Source organism: Mytilus trossulus, chromosome 2, assembly GCF_036588685.1.
Source record: "Mytilus trossulus isolate FHL-02 chromosome 2, PNRI_Mtr1.1.1.hap1, whole genome shotgun sequence".
In the NCBI taxonomy this organism is placed as follows: domain Eukaryota; kingdom Metazoa; phylum Mollusca; class Bivalvia; order Mytilida; family Mytilidae; genus Mytilus; species Mytilus trossulus.
This window is the reverse complement of record NC_086374.1, coordinates 25772804-25789552: the sequence shown is the minus strand read 5'-3', so window position 1 is coordinate 25789552 and position 16749 is coordinate 25772804. Positions and strand designations below refer to the sequence as shown.

General features: G+C 30.6%; 2 protein-coding genes across 5 annotated transcripts in view; one reads left to right on the top strand and one right to left on the bottom strand.

The window, feature by feature from the left end:
* The window catches only part of LOC134706843 (uncharacterized), a 42333-nt gene extending 38203 nt beyond the window's left edge, over positions 1-4130 (top strand). For all 4 annotated transcript variants that reach the window (XM_063566154.1, XM_063566155.1, XM_063566153.1 and 1 more), the window contains one exon: positions 3984-4130. In XM_063566154.1, the coding sequence (XP_063422224.1) occupies positions 3984-4102 (119 nt within the window). In that variant the 3' untranslated portion in view covers positions 4103-4130. The remainder of the gene's footprint in view (positions 1-3983) is intronic.
* A 7687-nt stretch (positions 4131-11817) lies between these two features.
* The window catches only part of LOC134706842 (sterol regulatory element-binding protein cleavage-activating protein-like), a 31377-nt gene continuing 26445 nt past the window's right edge, over positions 11818-16749 (bottom strand). Inside the window, exons 24-25 of the mRNA XM_063566152.1 lie at positions 15575-15637; positions 11818-15366 (exon numbers count right to left, since the gene is read on the bottom strand). Coding sequence (XP_063422222.1) covers positions 15181-15366; positions 15575-15637 — 249 coding nt within the window. The 3' untranslated portion in view covers positions 11818-15180. The remainder of the gene's footprint in view (positions 15367-15574; positions 15638-16749) is intronic.

Below are 16749 nucleotides of genomic sequence, written 5' to 3'. Positions count from 1 at the left end.
TTATAGATAGAGATAAACTGTAAACAGCAATAATGTTCAGCAAAGTAAGATCTACAAATAAGTCAACATGACCAAAATGGTCAGTTGACCCGTTTAGGAGTTATTGCCCTTTATAGTCAATTTTTAATCATTTTTCGTTAATTAAAGTAATCTTTTACAAAAATCTTCTCCTCTGAAACTACTGGGCCAAATTAATCCAAACTTGGCCACAATCATCTTTGGGGTATCTAGTTTAAAAAATGTGTGGCGTGACCTGGTCAACCAACCAAGATGGCCGCCACGGCTAAAAATAGAACAAAGGGGTAAAATGCAGTTTTTGGCTTATAACTCAAAAACCAAAGCATTTTGAGGAAATCTGACATGGGATAAAAATGTTTATCAGGTCAAAATCTATTTGCTCTAAAATTTTCAGATGAATCGGTCAATCGGTTGTTGGGTTGCTGCCCCTGAATTGGTAATTTTGAGGAAATTTTGCTGTTTTTGGTTATTATCTTGAATATTATTATAGATAGAGATAAACTGTAAACAGCAATAATGTTCAGCAAAGTAAGATCTACAAATAAGTCAACATGACCGAAATGGTCAGTTGACCCCTTTAGGAGTTATTGCCCTTTATAGTCAATTTTTAACCATTTTTCGTAAATTAAAGTAATCTTTTACAAAAATCTTCTCCTCTGTAACTACTTGGCCAAATTAATCCAAACTTGGCCACAATCATCTTTGGGGTATCTAGTTTAAAAAATGTGTGGCGTGACCTGGTCAACCAACCAAGATGGCCTCCACCGCTAAAAATAGAACATAGGGGTAAAATGCAGTTTTTGGCTTATAACTCAAAAACCAAAGCATTTTGAGGAAATATGACATGAGATAAAAATGTTTATCAGGTCAAGAACTATCTGCCCTGAAATTTTCAGATGAATCGGTCAATCGGTTGTTGGGTTGCTGCCCCTGAATTGGTAATTTTGAGGAAATTTTGCTGTTTTTGGTTATTATCTTGAATATTATTATAGATAGAGATAAATTGTAAACAGCAATAATGTTCAGCAAAGTAAGATCTACAAATAAGTCAACATGACCAAAATGGTCAGTTGACCCGTTTAGGAGTTATTGCCCTTTATAGTCAATTTTTAACCATTTTTCGTTAAAGTAATCTTTTACAAAAATCTTCTCCTCTGAAACTACTGGGCCAAATTAATCCAAACTTGGCCACAATCATCTTTGGGGTATCTAGTTTAAAAAATGTGTGGCGTGACCTGGTCAACCAACCAAGATGGCCGCCACAGCTAAAAATAGAACAAAGGGGTAAAATGCAGTTTTTGGCTTATAACTCAAAAACCAAAGCATTTTGAGGAAATCTGACAAGGGATAAAAATGTTTATCAGGTCAAAATCTATCTGCTCTAAAATTTTCAGATGAATCGGTCAATCGGTTGTTGGGTTGCTGCCCCTGAATTGGTAATTTTGAGGAAATTTTGCTGTTTTTGGTTATTATCTTGAATATTATTATAGATAGAGATAAACTGTAAACAGCAATAATGTTCAGCAAAGTAAGATCTACAAATAAGTCAACATGACCGAAATGGTCAGTTGACCCCTTTAGGAGTTATTGCCCTTTATAGTCAATTTTTAACCATTTTTCGTAAATTAAAGTAATCTTTTACAAAAATCTTCTCCTCTGAAACTACTTGGCCAAATTAATCCAAACTTGGCCACAATCATCTTTGGGGTATCTAGTTTAAAAAATGTGTGGCGTGACCTGGTCAACCAACCAAGATGGCCTCCACCGCTTAAAATAGAACATAGGGGTAAAATGCAGTTTTTGGCTTATAACTCAAAAACCAAAGCATTTTGAGGAAATCTGACATGGGATAAAAATGTTTATCAGGTCAAGAACTATCTGCCCTGAAATTTTCAGATGAATCGGTCAATCGGTTGTTGGGTTGCTGCCCCTGAATTGGTAATTTTGAGGAAATTTTGCTGTTTTTGGTTATTATCTTGAATATTATTATAGATAGAGATAAATTGTAAACAGCAATAATGTTCAGCAAAGTAAGATCTACAAATAAGTCAACATGACCGAAATGGTCAGTTGACCCCTTTAGGAGTTATTGCCCTTTATAGTCAATTTTTAACCATTTTTCATATTTTACAAAATCTCCACTGAAACTACTAGGCCACAATCATCTTTGGGGTATCTAGTTTGAAAAATGTGTCCGATGACCTGGCCATTCAACCAAGATGGCCGCCACGGCTAAAAATAGAACATGGTAAAATGCAGTTTTTTGCTTATAACTATGAAACCAAAGCATCTAGAGCAAATCTGACAAGAAGTTAAATTGTTAATCAAGTCAATACCTATCTGCCCTGAATTTTTCAGATGAATTGGACAACTGGTTGTTGGGTTGCTGCCCTCCAATTGGTAATTTTTAAAGAAATTTTGCCGTTTTTGGTTATCTTGAATACTATTATAGATAGCGATAAACTGTAAACAGCAATAATGTTCAGCAAAGTAAGATCTACAAATAAGTCAACATGACCTAAATGGTCAATTGACCCCTTAAGGAGTTATTGCCCTTTATAGTCAATTTTTAACAATTTTCATTAATTTGGTAAATTTATGTAAATTTTTACCAAATATAGTTCTCTGTTACTAATGGGCAAAGTTCATGATAGATATAATTGTAAGAAGCAAAATCATTCAGTAAAGTAAGAACTTCAAACACATCATCATCACCAAAATACAATTTTGTCATGAATCCATTTGTGTCCTTTGTTTAATATGCACATAGACCAAGGTGAGCGACACAGGCTCTTTAGAGCCTCTAGTTTAAGCATAACATTGCTAAAGACCATTTTATTCACATGTGTTATGCTATTTGAAACTTATATTTCCATCAAAAGTACATTTATAACCTGTTAAAGTTTGTTTGATAACTTAACAACTTCAGAAAATTGTGGTAAGTGAAAAATATTACATTTGATATAAGGCCTCACCCTAATTGAAAACCTCTATTTTTTGGCACAGGCTCATATAAAATTAACTTCTGGCCATTTTTCATAAGTCTGATACATGAAGTATGCTTTCTGTTGCTTTAAATAGATGTTAACTTATACATAGAGACATTAAAAAGTGTTAGTTTTGGTATCTTTTGGTTTTTAGAAGCTCAAATTTGATAGTTTTAATTGTTCTAATTCAACGCCACAATTCAGCACCCAAAATTCAGATATAAAAAATGCCACATTTTTTTTATTTGGTATCATATGGCTTTGAAAGTTTGTAACCTGTTTTATAATATACTAAGCTTGAATCATGCCAAGTTTTATTAGAATTGGTCAAGTTTTAGGCCCCTTATAGGCCCAAGACCACAATTAATGACCCCGCTTTTCGTTGTCCACGAATATAGTTCCTTTTAATTAGAGTGTATTTTTCCTTAATTTTTTTTCTTTCCTTTCCTCACTCATTCCTTAAATCTTTTTGGTAGGAAATGAAAGAAGAGAGGTCAAATAAATTTTTGGAGGTTGTATTTTAACTGATTTTGATATGGAATGAGTGATTAGGTTAAGTGCAAAAAGGTGATATTTACAGTTTTCGGAACATCTCTTGACTTGTCAATAGGGGTATGGATGTGTATTGGCTAAATTTGTAAAAGTGATTGCTTCAATCTTTCTGAATTTTGGATATATATTTGGACTAGGACAATACATTACACACACAAAAAATTTGACAAAAGTGCATGGTGCAATTTTTTTAATGATGCAAAAGGTTATAAAGAACTGATAGAGGAATTAATTGTGGTCTGTGGCCAGATATGTCATCCATTATTTTTTCATGAAAAAATTGGCAAAGTTGTTATTTATTAAACAGTTACCCCCCTTTGTGTTCAACACACACATTTTGCCATAATATCTGTTTCTTTTGAAAAAAATGTACAACATTTTATTATATATTCTATCATTGTTAATTTATTTATTTGTAATTATTAGGAAATCACAAGAAGCAGCAAGAAGTACCTGAGACAATGTTTTCTGTTTCAAGTGAAGATTCACAGAATGACTTGGTATTTCACCAGATGGAGAGAATTGTTAATGAGGATTTATTATAGTATCTATCTTGATACTTGAGAAAAAACAGCAAAATGGACTCCAATTTAGATTGCTCTTAGAAATGTATACAAAAATCACTTAAATCATGTACAAATTATAGGGTGTCTTATATATTAGAGACCTTAAAGGGAAACTTCGCAAAAAAATCAAAAATTGATATTATGTCCATTCTGTATAAAAAGTCTCAAATTTATAGATATTAAAGTTTTATTCCGCTAGAAAAGAGATCAACATCGATTTTAAATTTTGAGTATCAATTTTCTACGCTCCGCCATTTTGTAATCTTCTACGATTATAATCACGATATGTCTATAAAACACAAAGGACCAAAACTACAGTAACCGATGTAGTCGTAATTGCGTGTCGATATCTTGTCAATCGTACGATTGTTTTATCTGACTAACTGTAAACTTGATACGGAAAATGTTCTTATTTTTTTTTTAAATGACCATTATTATATATCTGTTATTTTTAAACTGTTAATATTGGAATTAGTTAAAAAATCAAAGTTCAAATAATAAATAAGTGTTCCGTGAAAATTGTTTTCAAAAATCTAATTCGTTCATAATTCTTTAAAGTAATAAACTTTATTCAAATAAATTCGGATCTCTCCTCATCTGATCACCAGCATCGCTAAAGGTATTACTCCCAAAGGTATTGTGAGGGGTGTGAGGACTCAGGTGACACATCAAGGTATTCAAGCGATTTCCTGTCGGGCTTGCAAGTTCATGCATCGTTTCACTTCTGTAGGTATTGATCAGTGTACACGGCAGACTTATAACTTTCCATTTTGAACTATCAGGTGTATAATACACATCAGATCTGTCTTGTGTGTCCGAAAGTGATATGATGCCAATAACTTAACTCGTACGCTTGTTTATAAATAACATTTCTGGTGTAAAGAATATAATTTATGAAAATATAAAAAATACCAGAAAAAAAAAGATTTGAAGAAATAAAAATCTATATACATATTTTTTCCGAGGGTTAATTTGGGAAAATGTAATTTGTCAATAGTGAAGGACAGACTGGAACATACCAAAAATATTGATTTAAAAAATGTACGCACTTGTCGATGTTGGCTTATACGCGCCTGGATAGAAAGTTACGGAACTATAGTGCAATTTAACATATATACATGTATCAGACTATATTGTATACCAAAAGAAGAAGAAGAAGAGAACCAGTTTGATTACAATACAGGTCGATATATATCTTGCTTTGGTTCATCGAAGTTATGAACATAGTAAAATCCCAGTTTTATATATCAATTAAATTGTTCTCGAATAAAGGAATAAATTCGTCATCATCACAATTGTTCCGACATTCATGTAAAATATATGCAACTGGACGTACACTAATAATCCCAAAGGGGTGTGAGTATTTTCTAGGAAAACTATTGAGTATTAAAGTTACAAATCAATTTCGGGATTTATTTTCTTTCTTGCCGTGATATGATAGCAATTTAAAGAATAAACTGCTTGTCCGCTTTAGCGGTATTCTTGCCAGTTGAACAGCCTTATAAGTTACATTTAAAAATAGGGAAGGATGACATAAAATTCGTTGTCTTTTGTTTTTGAACATCGTTGGTCAAATAGATAAGTATTATACGTTGTGAGACGAGGACTATTTCAACAAATACTATAAATACAAGTGGAAGTTTTCTTTTTTTGCAATTTGAGAGTAAATGATGTATCAAACGTTCAAGACTACACATGTAATATGTGTCACTGGATATTAAAAAAAATCAATCTCAAAACCTACTTCCGTATGAAACTTCCCCTTTCAGTGACCTGCAAATTTAACAGATGATACACTTTATAAGATTTACATGTCCAACAACGACCCACTGCTCTACATGTGTTACTGACAGCCTAAGATAGTAATTCTTCTGTTAGGTCAATTCTCTTTCGAACAATACCAGAAAACATGGAAAATAAGTTCTTTAAATTTTGACTCTGGAATTAACACCATTTTTTCGTGCGACAAATTTTTTTCTGGCGATGAGCAGACATGGGCGGAAAACAATAAACAGATAGGTTTAATATTTGTTCATTCATTTAAAATGTATAATATGAATACGATTGTACTTAAAAAAAACTTATATATTTAGTTTCAAGAACAACCGGGTTCAAACAAACTGTTCTGAAATCGATGCTGTTACTAATGCATTCACCCAATTCAAAATTACCATCAAAGAGAGTAAATTCGTGGCAACAAAGACATTCCGTTAATAACGGCATAAGTATGCATTTAGTACACGAACACCAATCTGTGTTTTAAAAACTAGCGATGGTTGCTAAGGATATCTTGATTTCGGGAACTTTCTGCAGCTTCCATTTCATGGAGCTCTTCTTCGGTATACTCTGGCTCTAGTGCGTACGCAAAATGACCATACTCGTCAAAATCTGACTCTTTTGACTGACTGGAACCATTGTTATAGTACTATCATTCTCCGAACAAGACATTTTTAGTTATGATTTTATGATAAATTTTTGGACCATATATAAACTGTTCTATAAAAACAAGCACGCAAAAATCATAAGATAGAAATATAAGTAATATGTGAGTAAAGTTAATTGAATCATTTAAGTTAATATCCTTTGGTCTCGAATGTAGTTAACTAATAAATGTGTTTTATAGAATAGGTCAAATCCTCATCCTCATCTTTAACCGAAAATTGTTTATTACTTAGTAAATTAATTTATTTGAATTGAAATAAATGATACAGCAAATATAATTTAATAATTCCACGGCAATCTATTTTTATTTGTCACAAACTTGAATTAGTATTATAGATGTGTATATTGAATGCTCCCTTGTTTTATAATCCACTGCTCCGAATAGACAGTCACACCTGGCAAGGTGTGCCCTAGAGGCGTGGTTAAATACCGAAGTGCAAATAACAATTTACCTTTCAACAAGCCATCTACGAGTATTCAATTTGCCACAGAACCGTGAATACACACATCGTATAAATCTAGTCATAGCAGAGATAGTAAAAGGTCAATAAGAGTACACCAACATATTGTCTTTACAGATTATTGTACTTTAATTTGTTCATCTCATATATCAGTCCGAAAATGCATTAATTAATAAATTTATAACTTTTTTGGTTGTCTACAAAAATAATTCGAATATATACGTTTAACATAGAAAATTTATCTCATGAATGTGTACAATTGCACGTCTGTGCGTCTTATCTTCTTATTATCTGATGTTTATTAGATAAACCATAAGTCATCTGCGCGCTTACGCTTAAGTTTAAATATCATTAAAAACAAAGACTTTTACTGATTGTATTTTAAATCCCGGCATGCAAAAACCAGGAGAAAACGTCACGACCTACAGGAAGTAGTTAATAATTTTTAATTAATTGTTGAATTTCTCCTTTATTACTGGACATATAGCGATAAAACTTTGTGAATATATATATTTTGTCATAATGAACATATTTAAACCATAAGTAAAAAATCGCGAATTTTCCCTTTAATGTTGTTAGAAGTCCAGGTTTACTAGGGTACACTCAAAAGATGTGAATGTATTTGATATCCTGCAGCCCAAACAAAGATGCTTGGTTATTTTAAGTATCTTTTTTTTTTAAAAAGGTTTCTCTGACGTGATTCTTTAGTTACACATTTAAAAAAAATGAGCTGTCAAATAGTTTAATATTATGCAATAAAACATTTCAAATAATATAAGTAGAACCTTGAAGTCACATAATATTACAGTCTTATTTCAGAACAGAAAAATAGAATTATTAATCTGAATGCTATATACAATCAAAGTCATTTTCTGGGGAAGAAATATATTATAATGAACAGAAAATTGCAGAGGTATTTATTAAGAAAAAATAATACTGTGGGTTAAAAAACCTAGAATTATAGAATATACCAATCATATAAAGTGTAATCGTTTGGTGTACGATTTCAGTGAGGATTTTATTTATAAGCCCTTGCCACTAGGCAAAGGACCCTTGTCAATATGTACATCCTGCAATTTGTTTCTGTTTTTTAAACTTTAGTTTGCTTAAAAGTTATAAAACTTATACACAATGCATATATTACCACCAAACACTGATCAAAGGTCAAAGGAGTAGGTTCAGTAAGACCCCTTTTAGGCCCCAAAATATAGCAGTTTTACAAAATTGAGAAAATGTAACCTTTTAGCTATTTATTGGAAAGTGGAATACTTCTGCTACACAAATTTGGGTTGTTTTTGACAATACAATGCACATATATCAGGTACTAACATCATTAAGTCATGCTAAATTACTGAAATCTTCACAATTTTAGCATTTCTGTCTTAAATGAAAGTGGCCGCATTCGTTTTCATTCATAATATTGAAATGTAAGTTGTATTTGATGATGATACATAACATATATAAAGGTTGAGGATGAACGTGGATGCGGCCACTTTCATTTTTGACAAAAACCATCTGAATAGTGACAATTTGATAGATTTTTCATATTTAAGCTTGATTCGGAGTGTTTTTAATGACTTAATCAGATAAAATCTTTCACATAAAGTAATTGAATCAATTGAAATAGACACTTAAGTGTTTAAAAACGGTCCAACATATTTTGTTTGTTGAACCTTAAATTTGGGGCCAAAATCGGCCCTTACCGGACCTACTCCTTTGGATGGCGTCACGTCACCGTCACCATTCTAGAGTAACCTCATTATTTAACAATGAGTGCACTCAAACCCTAGAGCAATCTCGAATGACAACATATAGAAAGAAACCAATGTCATGAAATACAAACTTCAATAATACATCTATTGAAGTCCAGCATATTTACAAGCTGGGGCATTTGTGTGTCATGAACACATTGTTAACTTATTTTGCTAAGAATCTAGTCTATTGTTCTATTTATATTTTGTTCAGTTTATTTGTTTTAAGATTCTAGTGCATTGTTCTGTTAATATTATTAAATTGAACAGTATTGTTTATATTCTAGTCCATCGATTTGTTTTGTTGTTTATATTCTAGTCTGATGTGTATATTCTGCTGCAATGTTTATTTTTAAGTTTTCAGTCTGTTGTTTTGTTTAATTTTACTCTGTTTTCTTTGTTGAAATTTTAATAAATTTTTATGTTTATATTTTACCGATTTTTATTGTTAGAATTTAAGTTCATTGTTTTGTGTATATAAATATATATATATATGTATGTAGGACTCTAAAGTGCGATGGGGACACTAAAGTATGATGGTCACGCTAAAGTGCGATGGCTACACACGCTACAGTGTGATGGTCCGCCAAAGTATATACGTACGAATCGCTAAAGTGCAATGGCTACACACGCTAAAGTGTGATGGTCCGCGAAAGTATATACGTACGAAACGTAGTTGGATTATGACGGTAACAGTCGTTTATACAAACCAAAAATGAACATGCCACAAGATGAAATAAATATTGGAAGCAAACAGATGCATATTAATGTTAACGTTTACATTAAAATGTTGTCATTTTTATTGAAGAATATAAACATCGGTAAAATAAAGGTATGCGTGTTCAAGCGTAAATCATAAATTGTCCATCAGTGTGTACATTGTAGTAAAATATAACATCAGGGTTCTCGCTAAAGCGAATCCTCCACGAGTCCTGGACCCATCAAAATCTGTCTGGACTCACCATTTTCAAAACTGGTGAGTCCACAGATGCATTAAGATTGAAATATTTTGTATAAACTGAACACTGTTAAACACAAATATCATCATTTTATAGCAAAAGTTTAAAAGTAATCTGAATTTAATGTCATTTCATTGCTCTGTTAGGCCATGGAGACTAAAATATTTCATTATATTGCAACAAAATATATTCTTCTTGTTGTTGGACTCACCACAGCCAAAAGAGACGAGTCCCTGGACTCGCCTTCAAAAATTCCTAGCAAGAACCCTGAACATGTATTAATACTAGATACTAAAAAAGATGAAACAACCCCTTTCTCTAGCATTTAGCTTGTCCAAATAAATTTTATTTATTCCAACAATGACAGAATTTTTTATTTGCAACTGACAACTTTAAGGGAATGTGTTTACATTAATAGGCTGTGTAAACGGCAAGCTACATCAATTACCCAATACGCCCCTCGTCCTGAACATGCATGAATATTTGCCACTGAACGTTAAGCAACCAAAAATCAATCCAATACGCCTGAATTGTTAAACATTCATTTTAAAGGATATATGGTATTTTGTGACACCTAAATAACTTTTTTAGCAGTTATTTCTAGGTCAGTCTTCTAAATTTCTTCATAGAAGACCTTTAATGTAAAAGCCTATCGCATTATATGTTATATCATAGCAAACTAGATTTTGCAAGAAGGCTTGTTTTTAACATTAGTGCCCTTGAATCTTTCTCTTTTGTTCCATCATACTTTAGCGTGTTATACCATCGCACTTTAGCTTGAGACACCATCATACTTTAGCGTAGACCATTGCACTTTAGAGTCCTACATATATATATATATATATATATATGTGTAGTTTTCATATTCTTGTATGTTGTTTTGTTTGTTTTCTTACATATTCTAACCTGGTTTTTTCAGGTAAAATTATGGTATACCATTGTCTATCCTTCCCTTGTTAATATGTATGCATTGATAAATGTATTTCAAACAATATCAAATTAATAAGATTGTATCCGATAAAACACATTGAATAGTCTGAATTTATTTAAATATTCATGTATTTTGATATGATTTATTGTTTTTATTTAATGTGGTACAAAATTTTTAATAAGCTTTCAGACAGTCTCAAAAAAACACCTTTTTGAAAGTTTTGAAACTCTATACAGATATGATCACTGTCCAATTGTGATTAAAATTCTTATGTACCAAACCTGCATATATATGACTAAAACCTGTTCTGTTGGTTTTTATTGTAATATAAACTGGTAATTAATTTTTCTTTATCAATAAAATATCTTTCATTTAAATCTTTTTCATTATTTGTTTGAGATATATACAAAAAAGAGCTGAATACTATCAGTTTAAATTTCTTGCACATGCTATGTTTCAAATACAAAGATACTTGATTCTTGGATCTTTAAAAAAATCATTGAATACTATAGGGATATTGCATGAATATTGGGGAATATTGTTTCAGAGTAGAATTTTATATTGCACGGGCTTGTGAGTGCAATATATGTTCTATGAGGGACAATATTCCCCAATATTTATGCAATAACCCTTTTATTGTAGAGCAACATAATATTTGAAGGTAAAAATGGGTTTAAACTAAGACTTTGTGGTTGATGACGTCATAAATTTTGAATATTTATTGCACGCTAACTTTTGGTTACTTTCTTTGGGAAATATTATATTGCTATGCAATAAAATAAGTTATTCAATAGTTATGCCTATCCTTTTTGAATATTTGATATTAGTGCTATTTACCTTGTGATAAATTCTTCAGAGTGCTTACAATGCAAAGTTTATATTTCAAAGGGACATAACTGCTTTAAAAAGATGATCAGCACTTATTTTGGAACAACTTCAGATATAGCTTAAAGGGGTATACAAAAACAAATTCAAAATTACAGGAGTAAAACAAGTGTTTGAACTTCTACAAACAAAAATCAATACCACAGTAAGTATTAGTTCATTAAATTGTTTGTGAACCAAGTTCATAGACCATTGTCTACTAACTCACTCTTTAATTGCAATGGGCTGAAGACCAACAATGATTCAAAAACAAGATACAGTACTCCAAGATATTTTTATTTTTTCCATTTTTTCAACACTTCATACATAAATTATAAAAATTGCATTTATTGCATTTACAATAAAAAAAAATTAAAAACAAACAAACATTTTACATACAAAATTGAAAGAATGAAAATAGATTGCTATAAACTGAAACATGTTTCTATCTAATACATCAAGTGATCCATTGTATCTTGCAGTTTAATTGTATACACTTCAGAAAAATATCTATTAACATTTTTAAGTAGAATGACCTTTAAAAATAATGTTCTTGAAAAAATTAACAGAGATATGCACATACAATTTTGTTTACAATCTGACAAAAACAAAAACTTGTATTTTACTGTAATTACTTGGAGCCAGATGGTTTTCAAGTTATTTATTAGATCAACATTACTATGGTAAAAGTTGGTTTAAATTGACTATTTTCTTATAATACCAACTTTTGATTCCAGAGTATATAATATTTGACAGTTAACTTTTCTGGTATGTCATTATGGTACTTGTTCAAGTAAGAGCAAATACAAATAAAAAGAGGTCAAATCAAACATTGAATTTGCACAATTTGAGGGGGAACTCCATTTTTATCTATACACAAACAAAAATCATTGGAAAACAATTAATTTGTTCCCAAAAATTGGACCAATTGTAAGCTCAAATTTACCTTTTCTAATTGCTCTTCCTGGACTATTAAGGTGGTACCCAACACTTTAACTAAAATTAATTTGGCTCGTTTAATTTTCTTGAAATTTTGACAAAGTATTTACTTTGATCCTTTGACAAAAATATAAAATTTAAAAAAAATTTGAACCAACCGTTTTATCAGAAAAAATACACTGCTTATATAGCAGTTTGGCAAACTCTAATTTTGATCATTGAGAAGCTTAATTTCCCCTTAACAACACAACGTAATTAAAACGTTTAGCTGATTTTACAGAGTTGTCTCCCTGTAGTGTTAGGTACCACCTTAAGTAGTCAATTGAAAAGTTATATACTATGTAGTCAAAATTAGGTAATTAGTAGTCTTATTTGCCGCATGATTTATTCAACATTTTAGATAACATTTATAAGACAATATTGACATGAAGCTAGGCAAATAAATTCTTTAATTCTCAGAAGAAATGTGTTCACCAAATGTCATTGTGTTTTGTGATGGACGGATACACAGACAAGCTGATTACTATAGGTCTTCTGCAGATTGAACAATTTGCTAGGTCCTATTAAAAAAAAAAAGGGAAATTGATGAAGGCCCATAGAACTCAAAAGTATGATCATTCAAAACTAAAACTGAAAGCAAGGTAAACAACAATTTCATACCTATATTATCCTGTCAAAACCATGAGAGGCAGGCCCATTAGTACTAAAAACTTCCTAAGGGTTCCAGGGAACCCAGTGTCTCGCTTCTTTTGCTGTTAGTTACAGACTCAACAAAAATGGTAAAAACATTATTGAAAATTTTTCTCTAGATACTAAGAATTCATTTATTTTCATGGGTACCAATTTTTGTGGATTGCGTAAACCTTGCATTCTTGTGGATATGTGATTTCATGGTTCTGCCAAAGTCTAGATACAACTTTATAGAAATTTGGATTTTTTTTAACATTCAAATTTGTGTTTCACCTGTACCCACGAAATCCATGAATATTGGTATCCAACGAATAACATTGAATCCACAGTACAATCTTTTGATTGTAAGAAGCTTCATTCAAAGTTTGGTAAAAATCCAGGATGGTTTATGAGTCTAACAAATGTTTTAAAAATATAACAGCAGACTATATAATGTTAACTGGAAGTAAAACTATGTCTGTTTATAAGTTAAATACAGATAAACAGGATTCTTTTTTAACAAAATTTACTTCTGGATACTCTTATGAACATAAACAAGCTTCTGTTCAAGTTTGGTAGAAATTCAGGATAGTTGACGAAAGTTATAATAAAATTTCAATACCAATTTGGTTGAGAAAAGCTCTGAATGTACAATGTATCACAAACATTAAAATGAATACACTTTTACTGCAAATAATGAAGACATTCATTCATATACCGATTGCTGCACTCATGCTTATAAATAAATACAAACTCAAAATTCACCGGAATATTACTCCAGTACAATAAGGTTAAATGATCTAGATGACATATTTGTTCCTTTGTTCCAACACTAGTTTTCAAAATATTAAAGACAATAGACCATAAATTAGAGAAATAAAAATTTATCATATTTTCTGTCAGAGGTTAAATAAAAACATTTTATATGAATTAAATAAATTTGGCATTAACATTTGTATACAATACAATATTCCATATCACATGATAAGATTTCTCAAATAAATTCAAACATTGTCTTCTTTATTCCATTATGACCATGCTAGTATAAAAGTAGAAAATAGAAACAATAAATAGTTTGATTATAAGAAAAATACAGTTAACATAAATTACAAGCTCTTTTCAATCTTATGCAAAACAACTTTAACTTTATCACATGTATGAAAACAATTTATAATCATGAGATCATAACAAATATTGATACTATGCAAATAAGTCATAATTTTTTCATCATATGATCATGGCAGTGCTTCTTCATATCATAATTAAATCTGAAATTAAGTCTTTCTCAATAAATAAATGTATGACTTTGATGAAGGTTATTTTACATGATCATGAATTAAAATTTATGATAATGGCCTATATTTGTTGCATCCTAGCATTCATCTTTTATACTGCAATGCCCTCTAATATCATTCATAATGATTTATGAAATAATCCTTTCTCAAACATTTTTTAAATATTTCTTCAATGACCGGATCAAAACCATATAAAATCTTGATTAAGTCACTGGGTCATTGTCTATCTAGGTAATTCCATTAAAACATAAAGGCTAGTTGATTTTACTTTTGAATATTTAATTCATTGGTTGGTGGATTCATGACAAAATGCCTTCCTACCTATTTCCTCTTTATTTTTTTCTGGTATAACCCTCTAATAAAGTGTTTACATCATATCACAATTGAACCATAATTTAATTGCTGCCTAAAACAGTATGCTTTAAATGTTAGTGTGTATAAATGATTTTCTCAATGTTGTGTGATTCAGTCCTATATGTATTAAATGAATTAAATGAAATATGTATACACAATTTTTAAAACAAAAGTTAACTAACAGAACAATACACAATAAATGGTCTTTGTTTCTTAACCACTCAAGTCATCCATGTTTTTTTAATATTCTTTCAATGCATCGTATTATAATTATCTATTCCCTTTTTCTGTAACCAACCTGTTCATACATTTTTTCTTAAGTTCTATAATTAATATCCTGTAGACAGCATGGTCTCAAATAAATCAAGAGCTTTTTCAGCCCTATCTCCGAACTACTCTACTTTTTCAAGCACAGTTGGGAAATGGATAACTTTCATATCACTAGCGTAATCACAAACTATCACTGTACTCTCGACCACTTTTATCTGATGGACAAAGGCCAATTTGTCTGTATTGTCACCTAAATTGATTGTCTTTATAATCTGTCCTTTAACTATATCTAATAAGTGGATACACCCCTGAAATATAGTAACTCTGTTTAATAATACATTATACAATACATTCAAGTGCAAATGAAAAAAGAAATACAACTGATTATCTAATTATTATGTAGGATTTTTTTTTTTAATTCTGAATTATAATGAGATTTACAGATTTCATCAAAACACATTTAAAAAGCAGATGGTCTCTAGTATGTAGGAAATCTGTATCAATAAATATACTGACCTGTCCACCAGTAACCAGTAAATCTTTGGACAGCAATGACAAACAATTATTACCACAAGGGTCCTGTAAACAGCAGTAACTAAGTTAAAATTAAAATATCATACATTATATAATAAAGCAGAAATATCAAACATTATTCATTCTAAACACCCACAATGTAGTGTTCATTAAACAATATCATAACTTTAAAATTATTCATCAAATAATAAATGTTTACAGCTACAAAAGAAACTCAAATTCATTACTTTCTTTATTAATCTTTTATATTTACTTTACAAAATACCTATTTGTACAGGGTCTGATCTTTATAGTCTTTAGCTTTTCAAATAAATATGCTTCTCGAAAAACATGTTTAACCCTGCTGCATTTTTGTGCTGTTCCCATGTCAGGAGCCTCTGGCTTTTTTTTAGTCTTTTATGATTATTAATTTTAGTTTCTTCCGTATAATTAAGAAATAATTCATGGAAGCCATAGATTGTTGGAAATTTACACATGGCCTGGGCCGTGATATTCAAATTTTATCCTGAGTGTTAGCAAGGGATAAAATCAACAAATATCACGGCCCAGGCCATGTGTAAATTTCCAACAATCTATGGCTTCCATGAATTATTACGATTCTAATAGGACAAATACAATCACAAAAAAAACGAAGCCAGGGTGGGTATGCTGTGTATGTGGCTGTTCTTTTTTACTCCCTGTTAGATAAAGCTCAAATATCTTTATAAATATGTAGCTTGCGAATGTTATTTCGTGAATATATAACTAGTAGAAAAAAACTTTTTAATTCTTAAAATTCTTAAACCTAACATTTGCCATTTTTAATTTAAATGTTTTTCTCGTAAGCTTCCGTCAAATTCTAAGTTGACATTTTGTAACTAAGGAGCCGCCATGTTGAAATGAGTAAATATGTGAATAAAGCAATAGAATAGAAAATAAAACAAAACCTACCTCAAACATCAGTTCGTTTAATACAATATCATACGAATTCTGATAGTTCACATAACAGAAAACTTTTTACTTTAGCGGTTTCATTTGTATGACGTCATGTTTTGAAATGACTTAAATGCGCAAAAAAGTTTAATAGACTTTTGCGGAATTTTATTTAATTCTTATTTTGTTGATTCCGAAGCTCTTGTGCATTACTTCTTTTTATTATGCATACGAATATAAATAAA